The sequence below is a fragment of the Danio rerio genome, chromosome 19, assembly GCF_049306965.1.
Source record: "Danio rerio strain Tuebingen ecotype United States chromosome 19, GRCz12tu, whole genome shotgun sequence".
NCBI lineage: Eukaryota > Metazoa > Chordata > Actinopteri > Cypriniformes > Danionidae > Danio > Danio rerio.
In genome coordinates, this window is record NC_133194.1 from 29,687,722 (window position 1) to 29,704,724 (window position 17,003).

A 17,003-nucleotide genomic window follows, 5' to 3' on the forward strand; every position below is an offset into this window, starting at 1 on the left:
AGACAGACAGACAGACAGACAGACAGACAGACAGACAGACAGACAGACAGACAGATAGATAGATAGATAGATAGATAGATAGATAGATAGATAGATAGATAGATAGATAGATAGATAGATAGATAGATAGACAGATTTCACATTTTACTATTTTGTAAAGAAGTGAGAAGAAGTATGCAGTAGTGAAAAGTCAAAGCATGAAGTTTGTAAAAGAAATCTTCTGAATTATGTCAGGGTCAGTTTTCTGAAACCCAGACTTCAGATAAATCTTCCCTTACCAAGCCAACTGTTACACAGACCAAAGAGATGACTTACCCTGCTCTTCCTGTTTCTGGATCAATTCTGTTCATCAGAACAGAGATCAGTCTTGATCTCGTTCTCCCTTTTTTTCCAGCTCAGAACAAAGACCTCCACTGGTCAATCTATTCCAAGGTTGTTCACAGACAGCAAGATCAGTGGGATCTATTCCATTAGGCCTGACAGTAGAGTTATCACCCTGGCACAAGCGCACTCGCTCTGTAACACACAAGAGCGTTTCAATACTTTCTCTATTAGCAATATTTACAAAATATAATTAAACAATTTTCTAATACAGTAGGCGGCATGGTGGCTCAATAGTTAGCAATGTCACCCCACAGGAAGAAGGTCATTAGTTCGAGTCCCGGCTGGACCTCTGGAACGTTCTGGTAAATGCTTATGTTGAGGGCATTTGTTCCTATACTATGACTACCATTTTCAACATCCTTCCAAATATTTTTCTTATGTGTTTAGCATAATAAAAAGAAGTTTTAAAGTTTGGAACTACTTCAGGGTGAGAAAATGCAGGGTACATTTATATTTTTGGGTAAACCATCACTTTATACAACAATTAGAGTTGCAAGCACCGCATCAATGATAGAAACTATATGTTTATAAATGAGTCATGATGTATGAACCTACAAACAGTCCAGTCTGTAATGTACCTACCCAAATTGACAATCAAAAGAAGCCATTTTCTCATGTGTTTCCCCTCAGGTATCCCAACAGTGAGTCAAAAAGAGAGATTTCAACATAATGAAAACCAGAAAGAGAAAGGGAGGGGAGGATGCAAGATCTCCGGTTACAAATGCTATCGGTGGCACCTCATCTTTCAGTTGAAACTCAGCTGTCATCTCGGAGGTCTCTTTCACAAACTCCCACATGTAATGTCACATTCACTATCTGCAGTCGCAAGGAAATTAGTCTCTCACCTTAAACTGCCCCCATCCTCCCTTTTACTGCCCTTTCAACATGACAATTATCGCTTTTTTACATCGCATTCATCCTCGCTCGCACTCCTTTCTCTCCCTGATGGCTGCTTCCATGAGTTCTCTACTCGATATTTTTATCATTGTTAAATAATTAAAGGCTGAAGATGGAGAATGATCTCCTCCCCTCATTCTCTTTTCATTACGGAAGTCCTGTTCCTCCAGCTCATCTGATTGATTTCAGGTAGCTGGAGTGGCCCACTGCTCTCGGCTCAACATTGGGCTTAAAATAACCAAGAAAAACCTGGGAACTCGCCATCCGTCTTGATTACAATTACCCAGCAATTCAGACTCTTTCAATGTAACTGGTAATTAGTGGTGTTTGTTAAGCCAAGCATAGCTATTACTATTGCTTGTGAGTAGGGCTAGCAATTGGAACAAGCCTGCAGGACGGCTTAGCAACAGCATAGCGATTTCCTGGCAACTGCCCAGGACAGCCCTCGACTTTAAGTAAGCAAACGTCTCATCTTCTGTTGAAATGTGCATGATGTAGTTGTGTCAAGTAAAATCTCTCTTAATTTGAAGTCTAAAAAGTAATTGAGGTTCGCATGTGCTTCCAAATCTGGAGAGCAGTTGTGGCTCAAGGGTTAGAGCAGGGGTAAGCAAGGTCAGTCCTCCAGAGTTTTTTTCCAACTCTAATCAAACACACATGAAACATCTAACGGACCACTGATCTGTAATAGAGAACATTTACCCAAATATGACAAGTTCTGCTACTGAGAAACCCAGAAATGTGAAAAGATGGACCAAAAAATTGATGGACGGATGGATGGAACAGTAGATAGAATGATAGATTGATGGATAGAGAGCAATAAAACAATGGATGCATGGATGGACTGATGACAACATGGATGGATAGAATGATAGATGGACAGAACGATACATTAACAGATGGACAGAATAATAGATCGATCAACCGACAGAAAGCAACAGATGGAGCAATGGAACAGCAGATCAGACAGATAGAGTGATAAAATGACAGACAGATAGAATGACAGAAACGGCTAAAATTGTAGTTACCTCATTTTACTTTACCTTATTTTACTTTAATTTTAACCAATTTACAGATCCCCCTCCTCATACGCTTTTTCCCTTTCATCCGCTATAGCCCCACCTCTTCACTTTCATTCGCTACACAACCAACCACAAATACCCCACCCCTCTCTCTTTACTCACGTACGCGACACCTCTCCCTCCTCTGCTAACATGCCGGATCCATTACCCCAATCTCTTCTGGGACCTAGCAATTCACAAAATAAGCACTGGACATAGGGATGGATAGATGGACAGAATTGATAGAATGAACGTTTACCCAACTATGATGACTTTACCGAGTAACCCAGAAATGTGAAAAGGGTCCATCACGGACTGAGGCTGTATCTGAAATCACTCCTATAACATTACATACAGTAAGTGCACTGTTTGAGAGAGCAGCCATTTGTAGTGATGTCTGAAACCATAGTGAGCGTTGGAGAGGGGTCTGGATGCAGACCTGGTGCAGTCTGAGCTGCATGCTATGCTTTTTTTCTCCCACCCCTAAGCATACTCCTCACAGTGACGTAACTAGCTCCATTGAGTGTATTGTGTTTGACATTGCATCTCTGAGATTTGCAATCTCAGCTTGCATCATCAGCTACTGTTGGAAGTGCACGTAATCCCAAAATGCACCACAACAACATGTTAACAACCGATGTATCATTTTTAAATGCTATTTTTGGTGGGTTGGTAACTTACACTGACACAAGACATGAAAATGTACATAAGTCGCCAAGCCTAGAGAGGCTTAAGGTGGTTGCACACCAGGTGTGCCGCTCGGCACGGTCGGTCAGGGTATGCACACCAGCACTACAAGTCGCTGGCTGTTCGTAGTACCCACCCAGCTACAACTCAGGACACTGTTCATATTTCTGCCGTGCCACAGAGCGATATCCAAATAGTTTAATTTTAAATAACATTCAAATGCGCGTGTCTGGTGTCGATACTTCCATCTCTCATGTGTGTGCTGTGTTACGGCTCTGAGTGGTGCATTCAGTGTGCAACCCCTTTTAGGTTGACACTTTTTAGGAAAAAATAGTAATTTATAATAATTCCTTATATTTATATAGCGCTTTTCTGGACACTCAAAGACCTTTACACATTTTTGGGTAGTGATGGGAAGTTCGGATCATTTTACTGACTTGGATCTTTGAGTCTCGTTCCTTAAGATAATTCAATTTGGTTCAAGTTCATTTGGTTCAATTTGCCAAAATGTTATTGAAATGTTACGAATTGCTTCCAAACACATCTACAACTAGCCCAAAAGGTTAATTGCACGACAAATAAGTCATAAATAGAAAACTATAAGAAGGAGAAAATAATAATTTAATGTTTACCTGCTCTTTTGTCAATAAAGGCATTTTTGTCTCTTTGCTCAGCTCACCTCTTCATGTCTTCAAATGTCAATCGTTCACGGTACACTGGCAGTCACATATAATCTTAACCCATGTACACAGTCTGAGCCGATAGGAGCCATGATAATTAGTTCACCTTTAGAGTCTTGAGTCATTCGTTATTTACGTGACAGAATGACTCAAACCCGAGGACTCGAGAGATGAACGGTTCAATTCTTTTTCCGGCTCTAAACGCTTATGATTGGCCCGCGAGGAAAGAGGGACTCAGACCCGATAGAGGACTCGAGAGGTGAACGGTTCAATTCTTTTTCCGGCTCTAAACGCGTATGATTGGCCCGCGAGGAACAAGTGACTCAGACCCAACAGAGGACTCGAGAGGTGAACGGTTCAATTCTTTTTCTGGCTTTAAACATGTATGATTGGCTTCTGCCTTTCCGCGATGAACGACTTGAAATGTGATGAAGACTTGAAATGAACGATACCACCTGCACAAATGTGCAAATGCGCGGATGAACGAACCACTCCCTGTGAGGACTCGTAGTTCCCGAGTCATATTAAAGATTCATGAACGACCCATCGCTAGGGAATCACCTCATCTACCACCAGTGTGCAGCATCCACTTGAATGACACGATGGCAGCCATATTGTCTTTGTCAGAATGACGGTGCTCACTGAGCAGTATAGAGTTTCCATCAATATCTTGGGCGTTAAGACCCACACAGACTACAGGTTGAGCGGCCCCTACTGGCCCCACTGACACCACTTCTGGCAGCAACCTAGCTTTCCCAGGTAGTCCCCCATCCAAGTACTGACCGAGCGCTGCCCTGCTTAGCAAGTCCAGATGCCATCAGCGGGTAGACCATCGGAAGCAATTAGGCATAGCATGTTTAGATAGACCTGGGCAAGACTTTTTTTTTTTCATAATATTGAAGTTTTGTCCTGCTCCAGTGCAACATTTGTTAGATTAGAACAAATACAAAAGTGACCTTGCTAATTGTAACTAAAAATCTTATGTTGATTTTTAGTATAGGCTACTATAGCATAAAGTAAAATAGTTTTGTTTTTTACATATCGGATTGCATTAATTTGCATATATGTTTTATAGTGTATATAGCTATAAAACGAAAGCCTCAGTTTGGTGCGAAGTTATCATTATGTCAAGTAAATCATTGGATTTGTTTGATTTGAAGATTAGGCTTTTTTTTAAAAATGGATCTTTTATGAGAAACGTTAGTAACCATTTTCCAATGGGGAAAAAACGGTTGGCAGAGAGGGGGTGTAGAAGATTGATTGGGGCGGTGGTTCGTAGTTTGCTAATTGACCATCAACTGTTTTCTCAGAGGAGCAAGCTAAAAAAACATTGCTGTCACTCTAATACTAATTTTATTTTTGAATTAAAAATTACAAAGCACTGCAGTGTTTGGGTGCTCTGTGTTTGTCTGATATTATTAGTCTACCGAAATGTATATATTCCAGACAAAGTAAGAAGCTGATCAGTCAAGCCTCATTCACACTACAAGCGACTTGCAGCGGCAAAGCGACAAGCAGTTGTTCATTTCAACGGAGAGTGAGCGACTTCTGGCAACCTCTGTCAATTCGAGCGACATCGACCGTTACCAACCAGGTGAACGTGTCGAGTGACGGGACACAGGTGAGAATCCATTAACTTTATGCAAATGAAGATCGACTTAATTGAGTGACAGCCAATAGGAGCACCAGTAGAGCTCACATGAGGCTCTCTCTGTTCACTCAGAGGCTGGTTGTACTCCTGCTGTATATACCTATACACCCTTGCATTTGAAGCAAGTCGCCACCCAATGCAACAGACAGCTGCAAAGTCGCTGCTAGTCTGAATGAGGCATTAGGTTCTTGTTACGTGACTCGCAGTGCGCTTGCGTCACGCCGCACACCTCCATTGGAAATAACGAACTTGCATGAACTCTAGAAAAGACGCAATATGCGAACAAAGGGCCCTAAAAGACCGCCATCATTTGCAATCTCCAGCAGTTGATCTTTTTCTTGCACAGACATGCTGGATTCACCTGATTTGTTGAATTGTGGATCCATTTCTTGGCATTTCATGGGTGCTTCACATGGTCTTATCCCCTTAGCAAAGAAACTTTCACAAGATGTCTGTTTCTTACTCATTTTGCTGCTTGTGAGTTAAATGTGGGTGCTCAAGAATACGGTCATTAAATTAAAATCTCAAAGGTTATAGACAGATTTTACAACATATGATAGAAAATTTATAAAAGAGCTTTATGATAAATATAGGTCTTTGGGCATTTGTCGGGGACCCTTAATTCCCTGGGATCTTAAGCGGCTGTTTACTTCACTTTTGGTAAAGTTCACCTCGAGTAGGCCATCCGGGTACTTCTTACCTACTGTCTTTCCAATACTATGAATTGACACACGGAGTGATTTTAACGAACTATATAGTAGGGAAGTATGCGATTTCAGATGCACCCATAACATTTCTACACTAGTCTTATTTGATTGTAAATAATGTTTGTAAACATGATGATTTGTTTTATCACTAATACAGCTTGCGAAGTGTTAAATAACTATCACAGAGCTCACAAACTCTAACCATGGTTGACAGGACTCAAAACAAAGCATTGTTTAGATTTTGAAGTGGCCTTCAAATAACCCATGACAGAAAAAAGACTGTGTGTCACTCCCTGTGTGCCAGAAAGCTGTCCCCTGGTCAAGCACCAAGATGTTATCAGAAGATCCTTCAAAGCCTGTAGGTTATAAGGTTGAGTTGTCAGAGATCAAACTTGTTTGTCCAGCACATCCTTCAGATGCTCAACTGGATTAGGTGTGTGGAATTCAGAGGCCACCCTTCAATATACTCTTCAAACATTTCTGTGACAGGCTGGGTTATCCTGATGAAAGGAGACAGTATTTAGGTGGGGACAGCATACGTCAAATTAACATCAACATCAATGGACGCAGGGTTTCCCAGTGTCTCATTACCCAGAGCATCACACTCCCTCTACTGGCATGTCATCATCTTACAGAGCATCCTGGTGTCATCTTGTCGAGAAAAAGAAAACTGTTACCAGTTCACTGTTACCAGATCACATTCTGACGCTTGCATGCCCATTAAAGGCACTTTAATTAGTCGATCAATAGATAGATGAAACAAAAAAACTTGATGGATGGAGGTAGGGCTGGGCGAAATGACAAAAATCTTACCAGTACATAAGTCACCTAATATCCTGAGAACGATACACATCACAACATATTCAATATTGACAAATGGAAAGGTCTACTTTTTTTTGTCAATTTAAAATATAAGCTTAATTATGTACTTGTTCATTTATGATTATTTTTCTCAATTTATGTAGAATGTCTGGGGAAATGTTTGATTAATAATATAGAAACACACAATTAATATTAATGGAATATAAAACACTTTTTAAAACTACCGATTACAGGTCAAACTTAAAATATTAAACATAAATGTACTTTCAAGCTTGCAACTTTTTCACCATGCTTGTTATTCAGGCATCCATAAAGCTCATTCAAAAGATGAAAAAGTATTAGAGTAAATGATGTATTTTGTAACACCATGAAATAAAGGAAAGAGCATAATAAGAAACAATAGACTATTTATTGCGTCCATATACTGTCATATCACAAAGCCCTAGATGGATGGGATAGAATTTGTTGCCTATATGGCCATCTATAGGTTTGGATGCCTCAACACCCTGTTGCCATTTTGTGGTTTGTCCTCAGTCCACCACTGACCATTATACTCTTAAGCTATGCCTTAATTTGTCCCTTGACAAAGTTGCTAACAGTAGTTATGTATTGCTTCCCATTTCTCCTCCATCTAACATTTTAATTATGGCTTAATCCAGACCTTAAAGTCCAAGTGAACAGAAAAATCTCTACCGACTTCAGCATCATAATGTATTTCCATCTGAAATGGAATATTAAATAGAGGGCAGAGTTTTGTTTTAGTGCTCATCTTGAATTCTCTCACTCTCAGCAAACTGACTTGAGAGATAAAGTCAGACTGGAAAATGTCACCTAATGCCAGTTATAATGTCACAAATGTAAAAAAAATGAGGTTGGCATTGTGAAAAAGTTATATCTTGAAATAAGATATTGAAAGTCACAATTTAAGTTATTGTCGAAACAAAGTTGCAATTGTGAGATATACAAACAACTGGAAGACACAATTACAAGTAAATATGTTAAGTTAGACATAATAGAGAGAAATATTTGTGACTTTAAGAAACAAAGATGTGAGAAAATGTTGCGAATACAGTCAAAATTCACAATTGCAATAAATTTTCACCTTTTTATGTCACATTTGTAAAAAAAAAAAAAAAAAACTGACACTTGAAATCACAATTTGAGTGATTGAGTGCATTACTACAAAAAAATATAGAAATATGAAAACTGTGAACACACAAAACTCCACAATGTCAAGAAATAAAGCCAAAATCCAAAATATAAATGTTTACTTTTGACTTTTCAGTGATATATATATATATATATATATATAAATTAATATAACATATTGTATTAATAAAGTAAACACTTATTAAGACATAAAGAAACAAATAAATTAGCAATTTAGGCCATAACATCACATTTTAGCCAATATTAATATCGCCATCTTCAAAAAATATATATTTCGTAACTATAACGTTACGTTGTTTCAGTTTCGTCGCTAATTCGTCGTTCAGTCGAATGCAAAAATATGATTTTTAAAAGGAGGCGTAGCACCCAACCCCACCCCTAAACCAAACCGTCACTGAGGGATAAGCAAATCTTACTAAATTGTATGAATGAGATCATACGATTTCATACTAATTAGCCACTAAATCAAAAAGTTACGAATTGCCATGAAATAGCAATAAATATTACATATTAAATTTCATGTGCCTTTTTTTTACAATAAAATCTCATGATATGAATATCATGATAATACAGTTGCATTACAAAATAAAGTTAAAATTACAAGAGGCATTCAAAGCCAGGAGACGAAGTCGCAGAATTTAAAAATAAAATTTCGAAAAACAGTTGCAACACAAGATTCGCTGCATTGCATTGTTACATAAGCTCAAATTTTTTTTAAACCAAGATAAAAAACAGAAGATGACAGATGTGAGAAAAGGTTTCGATTACAGTCAGAATTCACCGCAATCTTTACCTTTTAATACGCCATTTATGAGTAATAATTTTGTCATTTTGAAATAAAGAAACATTTCGACACTTGGATGAGTATTTGTGTTGCATTGCTAGAAACAAAGTAGCAAGTGTGAGATATAAAAATATTGAAATATGCGTAAACTGTAAACACAAAACTGGGAAACCCCTACAATTACAAAAAAAGCCAAAATACAAGATATAAATGAGTTTGTTGTGATAAAGAAATATTTATAACATAATATATTGATAATATAAACATTTATTAAGATATATAGGCACAAATAAATGAGTATTAGCAGAAAAGTCAAAATTTAAACATTTAAGAGATAAACCAACATCAAATTTTTGTTAAAATCGACATTATTATAAAAAGTGCAATTCGTAACTATTTTACGTTAGTTGTATCGGTTTTGTGGCAAAATGCAAATGAATTCATAGTTCAGTTGAACAAAAAGATATGATTTTTAAAAGGAAGCGTGGCATGCAACCCCACCCCTAAACCAAACCGTCATTGGGGATAAGCAAATCATACTAAATTGTACAAATAAGATTTCATACGAATTAGCTAATACCAAAAGTTACAAATTGCCGTGAAATAGCGTTGGATATTTTGTTAACTTTGATGTGCCTTTTTAACTATAAAATATCTTCCATTATCATGATAATATTGTTGCATTACAAAATAAAGTTCAAATTACAAGAGGCAGGAGACGAAGTCACAGAATATAAAAACTAAATTTCAAAAAATGGTTATGACACAAGATTCGAAGTTGCCTTGTTACAATAGCGCAAATTATTTTTAAAACCAAAATGAATAACCAGAAGACGACAGTAGTTGTTAAATTCAAGTTTTAATATCTCTAACTGTGCAATAAATTAACATTTACAGAATAATTTATCAGTCACGTAAGGATTATTTGTATTTGTCATACATCAGCTTGTATATACACACAATTCAAGTGACCTAATGAATGGAGTGAGACAGCAGCATACTGGATTAACTCTACAGAGCATTGTGTATTTACTATGAGGAGAGGTGAGCAATCTGTACAGGTTATGACAAGGAAAAATAGATTTACAGGGTTGGTGGACAAAAACTACAACATCTACATTGAAAAAAAAATTCAGAATAAGTGGGTAGGATGTAAACTTGCAAACAATACTGTACTGTCCACAGCACGGTTTGTTCAAACAGCTAGCATACCACATGTATATCTGCAAAACACAGTTATGTCATTCATCATTCAGTCGCTCTACTGTTGTTTTATTTACTCAACTTGTCTTGTAAAAATCCAGCAGGACCGACGCGCTTGTAAACTTGTAAACATCTTCTGTTTCTTGTCTTTCTGTCAAGACAAGACCCTCTAATATACCCGGACTGACCTAAAATCATAATACAGCTGTCAAAAAGGTCTCAAAAATCAATATAAACAGTACTTTAGATCTGAAATGTATAATAAATTCAACAAATAGATGACCTAGAACGTGATGCTACAAAACAATACCAACTGACAGCCGAATTAAAGCAATATTCCAGATATTGACCTGGAGATGACAGTCAAATACAACATAATCAACAGCATGTGTGTCAAATAACCCAGAACCAAAGAAAAGATGTTGACAAGGCTGTCAGTCTCTTAAATAAAAAAGAAAAAAAAAACAGTGTAAAGTTACACACTTACCAAGAACAAAGAAAGCCTAAACATAGTTCGCCCAAAAAAATTTATTCTGTAATAATTTACTCACTCTTTACTTGTTTTAAACTGTTAGAGATTTCTTTCTCCTGTTGAACACAAGGTGAGTTATTTAGATAAATTTAGAAACCTGTCACCACTGACTTCCATAATATTTTTGTTCTTTATACTAAGTTGAAGTTGGAAGAGTTGTTAGTGAGGCCACCTGCTGTCTGCATGAATCCTAATGCCCCAGTATAGTGAAGGGGACACTATACTGTTAGTGAGTGCCGTCTTACGGATGAGACGATAAACCGAGACGCTTCTTCACAATCCCATGGCACCTCTTAGACAGAGTAGAGGTATAACCTCGATGTCCTAGCCAACTACCATCTATCAGCCCTTATTATGGCCTCCCAATCATCCCCATCCACAGAGTTGGCTCTATCACTGTCTCTTGTCTCTCCACTCCACCAATAGCTAGTGTGTGGTGAGTGTACTGGCGCTGTTGTGCTGTGTTTGCCATCATATCATCCAAGTGGATGCGACACACTGGTGGTGGTGTAGAGAGACCACTCTCATGATTGTGAAGCGCTTTGGGTGTAAGGCCATACACGAGAAATTCGCTATCTAAATACACATTAAAGTACATATGGAATCAATGATTACAGGTTTTCTGCATTCGATAAAATTTCTTCTTGTGTTCATCATAATGGTTTGGAATCATTCGAAAGAGAGTAAATTTAAATTTTTAAAGAAACAGTTCACTGTAAACAAATTATGTGACCATTTACCAGTCCTTCACGGGATTTTGTGATCACTGAATTTATTGCAAAATAAAGCTCAAAATTCTGAGGATCTCACTTTTTTTTCTGAAATACAGCAAATTTTCTGCTAATTCCAGATCTAGATGCTTTTATAATGTCATTGACTACATTTACATGGACATCAGTAGTCAAATTATTTGCTTTAATCTGAATAAGACAATAATATAATAAGGTGTTTACATGAGTTGCTTTTTGAATGTTCCTTTCATGATCCCGTTTTACATGTTATAGCACATAATTCCATTAACGTCATTGTGTCACCACACTTTCCACATTTTCTCCAAAGTTTTACGCAATTTTGGGTGTTTCGTTTTTTAATTTGTCGAATTTAACTGCAGTTTGGCACTTTTACTTTCATTCAGGAACATTTCATTCATGACAAACGAGATATTGGATGAGAGTATGAACTGCTGGAAGAGTGTTGTTTTAATGGAATATTGCACACTGTATGGGGAAAACAAACTCTGCATTTTGCATGCGGGTGTATGTGATCCTTCACTGACTCGTTAGGTGCAGAGAATCGTGTCAAACGGTGTGTGTATAGACCATCCTGTTGCAAAATGCGACGAAAATCCTACAGAATGGTAGTAGTTTGATTAAAATGTTTACATGTATGTACTGCACTTCAATAATGTGACTAAAATCGGCACACTCCACAAGTCATCAGCACTTAAGATTAAATTAATCAAAAATCGCTGTTTTCATGGTAGAATCTTAATCAGGGTATTGTCTTAATCGTATTAAAATCAGATTATTGGAATCCAATGTAAACATACTCATTGTGACATGCCTTTACTCAAAGAAAATCCAGTTGAAGCACACATCGCGTGCTGAACATAAGTTACATTTTCACTAAGTAACAATTTCCAACAACCTTTACTTCAAAAGGCCACATAAAACAATATCAACACATTTAAAGGGGCAACCCCAATGCGCACATACGTAGATGTTATGGTATGTTGTAACACAGTTGTGAGTACTGCATTCCAGGCAACCCTTTATTGAGATTTTTTCCTACTTTATACATAACAATAAATTTCTAGAATGCAGCTAGAATAACAAATTGAGGTTGGGTGTTAAACATTTTACTGCTGAAATTCCCAGTTCCAATTGTGTCAAGAATGCAGCATTTAAATTGCTGCAAATCAGCACAAAAAAGCCACGAATGTTGGTGCACATTTGATGAAAAGCTGAACCAAAAACATACAAAAATCTCACAAAATCCTGGAGGCACTGATTTACCCATGCTCCACTTTTTTCTATTCAACATAAAATATCTTGAATGATTTCTACCAGTTTTTATTCTTCATAAATCTTCTTTTGTAAAAAAAAAAAAAAAAAAAAAAGTTTAAAACCACTTGAGAGTGAGTAAAGTTTCATTTTTGGGTGAACTATGCCTTTAAAAGCTCCAAAGTGAGAGTAACTCACAGAGGTGAGTTACATCTCGTGTTCAATCCATTTCTCATTTGTGTTGCTTTTCCCTTTCTTTGTGTGAAGTGTCTTTTTCTCCTGTCCCTTGACCGACTGGGAAACAGCAACCGAGAAAAGACAAGATCAGAGCGTGAGAACTACAAATCCCTGTGGACTGCCTAAAATACCACTTCAACCCCCTCCTTATTGTTATTCATTAATTTGCAGAGAACATCTGAACCCCTTCTGCTGTAGTGCAGTGTTACAATAATGCCACATCAATCAGCGTAAGTGTGTTAATGCTCGATTATTCTCCATCTGAAAATGGATTCATTATAATACTTCTAAATCTTATGCTGCATTCATGCCTTGTCATAATTAGCATAATTTTAGATGAAACATGTGATGTACTTTTAGGAGCTGTGTTTGAAAATTATGTGTTCCCCATTTTTTATCTGCGTGGTACAGGTTTGTAGCTCTCAAAAAAACTAAAAGATGTGATTATAAACTGTATGAAAATGTGAACTCTTATTATAAGCTGGAGTCTCATAATTACGGTTATTATAACATGGCATGAACATACCTTTGGTCAGCATCCCTGGAGAAGCTTTCCTTTCATTTGAACGATGTGCTGAGTCGGGTTGGTATGGAAGCCTGTTTCCACTCTTTTAAAAATAGCAGTTTTATACAAAATGGCAACTGACTCAAGTTTAAATTTAATAATGAATTTTTCCAATTAATTATGTTCCAATTAAAATAAATCATAATAACATATATATTATACATACATCAGACTAAAAATGGCTTTACTATACACATTCGTCCCATTTGTGTTGCATTGACAAGGTACATAATATTAGACCTGTCACAAAAATCAATATATCGTTGAATATTTTGGGATGACCTCAATAAATTTTGCCATTGCAATTTAAAGTCACCGGCCACTTTATTAGGTACATCTTTGTAGTACCACGTTGGACCCTCTTTTGCCTTCAGAACTTTTAGCACATATTGACATGATAGCATCAAGCAGTTGCTGCAGATTTGTTGGCTGCAAATTCATGATGCCAATCTCCTGTTCCACCACATCCCAAAGGTGCTCTGTTGGATTGATATCTGGTGACTGTGGAGGCCATTTGAGTACAGTAAACTCATCGTCATGTTCAAGAAACCAGTCTGAAATTGAGACTCATCAGGCCAGGCAACGTTTTCGCAATCTTCTATTGTCTAATTTTGGTGAGACTGTGCGAATTGTAGTCTCAGTTTCCTGTTCTTAGCTGACAGAAGTGGCACCTGGTGTGGTCTTCTGCTGCTGTAGCCCATCTGATTAAAGGTTAATCGTGTTGTGCATTCAGAGATGCTCTTCTCCATATCTCGGTTGCTGAGTTACTGTTGCCTTTCTACCAGCTCAAACCAGTCTGGTCATTCTCCTCTGACCTCTGTCATCAACAAGGCATTTGTGCCCACAAAACTGCTGCTGGATATTTTCTCTTTTTCGAACCATTCTCTGTAAACTCTAGAGATGGTTGTGTGTGAAAATCCCAGTAGATCAGCACTTTCAGAAATACTCAGATCGGGCTGTCTGGCACCAACAACCCAATTCTGATGCTTGTTTTGAAGTGCAGCAGATCGTCTTGACCATGTCTACATACCTAAATGCATTGAGTTGCTGCCATGTAATTGGCTGATTAGAAATTTGCTTTAACAAGTAATTGGATAGTGAAAAAGTGGCCGATGAGTTTATATTTATTTACAAATTCACAAATACTTTAAAATCACTTTAAAGCCATTTTAAAATCACATTTACATTCTACCTCAGTGGTGTTAAAGTTTATTATTGTACATTTACCTAAAAAGGTACATGTCCTATTAACATCAAATTATAGAATCTAAATAACCTTAAGAATGTTAGGTATTTTAAAGAGTTTATGAATCAAATCAATTATTAATCAAAATTAATTGGAAAAATGTATTAGTTAAACTTTTTATTCAATAATCATAAATGAATGAAACAGATGTAAAGTTGATTTTCTTTTTTTATAATAGATCACAATTACTGAAAAAATTATAATTTCTAGGTTACATTTTTTTATATTTTTAAACTGAACTTTAAAATTATATGAACTTCAGAAATTATGTGCAATTGTCAGCAAATTGAATATACGATAGAGAGTTTTTGGGAAGGTGCTTTTTTCTCAAAAATTAAGGCTCGGTGACTATAATAATACAACAATGATAAAAAAACAAACCACTAAAAACCATTCTAGAAATCAAAGTAGAGCATATTCCACAAATATAACAATAACAGAACAGAAAAACAAAAAAAAAAAAACATTTGGATGAATGTTAATAGTTATAATTAAAGTTATTGTTAGGGTTATTTTTGAAAAATTATTCTAAGAATCTTTAATTTTATTCCTTGGACATTTAACATTACATCTCACAATGGGACTTTAAGTCTGACAATGCAAGTTAAAATGTCACTTCCTAATTTATATTTTCCTAATTTAATTTCCTAATTTAAATCTGATTTTTTTTATACTCTCTGGTAGAAACAGGCTTCCATAGACAGCACTCTTAAAAATGGATCATGCCATTTTTATCAGCATTCTCCAATCTTAAATTAAAGGGCAGCAATAATGAAGCCATTCATAAGTTAATTTCCTAAAAATTGTTTGAGCATCCCAACCAATCGAACAAAGCAACCTTGGCTCAACCAATGGGCATATGCTTGGAAGTGGAGCCATCTGTCCAATTAAACAATCCAATTGTTAAGTCTGGCATCACATGTCACAGTTTCAGGGTCCAACACTCTATCAGGCTATTCGGGGAAACCTTTATTTATTAATATCCATAATTTTGTTTGTTTTTATCCATGCCTGATATCAGATGGTCAGAGAGATACATTTTTAATTAATCATTAAAGTATTGATGTCTGGGAGTGCAGCAAACATCCCGATTTTGTAAAAAAAAAATTATTGAATGTAGGATATGACCAAACAATGATAATTTTTTCTCGATTTAAATGAGCAGAGGATTGAACCAGGAAACAGTATTCCACATATCATGACTTAACAAATGGATTGCAGATGGAATGTGTTTTGAGAGATTCAAAATATTTTTTTCCAACTCCATTTAATGCCACAATTGCATCAAAGAAAATGCAGAGCATTTTTTAGCCGATTCATTTGTAGTCGGTTAAGAAACTAGCCTGGAAGCCTGCGGGCAAGCTTTACCCCTCCAAAAGCAGTAGGGTGGAGTAACAGGCAACTCTAATTCCCTCACAAACTAACACTTCTGTGGTGCTGCTTCACAAAGCTCTCTCGCTCTCTATCTCTCTGCTGCCTGTCCGTCCCTGAGGCGCCTTTCTCTGCATCCTGTCTCGAGAGGTTTGCCACCTCCCTCACGACTATTCTATCTTCAACCCGAAATCCTCTCTCGCTTTCAGCCTCCTTCTCCTCGCCTATTATACTGCCGACGTCGCTCAAGTTGCCCAGATGCTCCACAGAATCAAACTTCTCCAAATCAGAGGCTATGGTTTGCAGACTGATGACTGACATGGAGTCTGACCCCGCCCTCTCTGCTCTCTCTCTTTGGCCCCACCCCGCCTCCCTGTGTTTCTCCACCCACTGCCTGGTTTTCTCTTGATCCGCCCAATCGTTATCCATTAAAGGATTAGCCACCACCCCTGCATAAGCCCCGGCTTGGATCACGCCCTCAGACTCTGCCCCTACTGGAGAGCTCCGCCCACCCCGGGCTCGGTTGCGCTCTCTGGCGGCCCGGATGCGCCCCCTTTGCGCATGGATCTGCTCACTGATTTGCTCGAGGTTGCGGAGGGCAACTGAATATCTGGTCTTCACCTTCGCCACCCGTTCCTCCAACAGGACCACTTTGGACTTGTGCTCCTGTTTATGAGTGGTGATAAACATGGCATGGTAGATTAAAAAACAAAAACAAGGAATTGTTAATTTCATGCACCAATTTTTTTACAATACTATAGTAAGTAAATCAATAGTGTAAGGTTGCACCAGCTTATCGTAACTTCTTGCTTACACAGTAATGCAAGACTTACTAGTTAGTTTGTAACTACATTTGTTCTTACTTGAGTTGTACCATGTTCTTAGGGCAGAACATGGTTAGTAGGTTGTAATGGCTCCTTAAAGAATTGCGTATTCGCATCGAATGGTATAAAACTCAATCAGAGGTCTTTAAATTGTTTAACGGCTATAAAATAATTCTGAATTA

At 37.3% G+C, this 17,003-nt stretch overlaps 1 protein-coding gene across 2 annotated transcripts in view; it reads right to left on the reverse strand.

The window, feature by feature from the left end:
• Positions 1 to 315: 315 nt before the first annotated feature.
• Positions 316 to 17,003, reverse strand: part of sh3bp5lb (SH3-binding domain protein 5-like, b) — a 43,350-nt gene continuing 26,662 nt past the window's right edge. Inside the window, exon 6 of one of the 2 annotated variants that reach the window (XM_073931774.1) lies at positions 316 to 516. In XM_073931774.1, coding sequence (XP_073787875.1) covers positions 463 to 516 — 54 coding nt within the window. In that variant the 3' untranslated portion in view covers positions 316 to 462. Of the gene's footprint in view, positions 517 to 9,682; positions 16,664 to 17,003 lie in introns of those variants that run through there. The other variant, XM_681914.8, reaches the window with a different exon arrangement.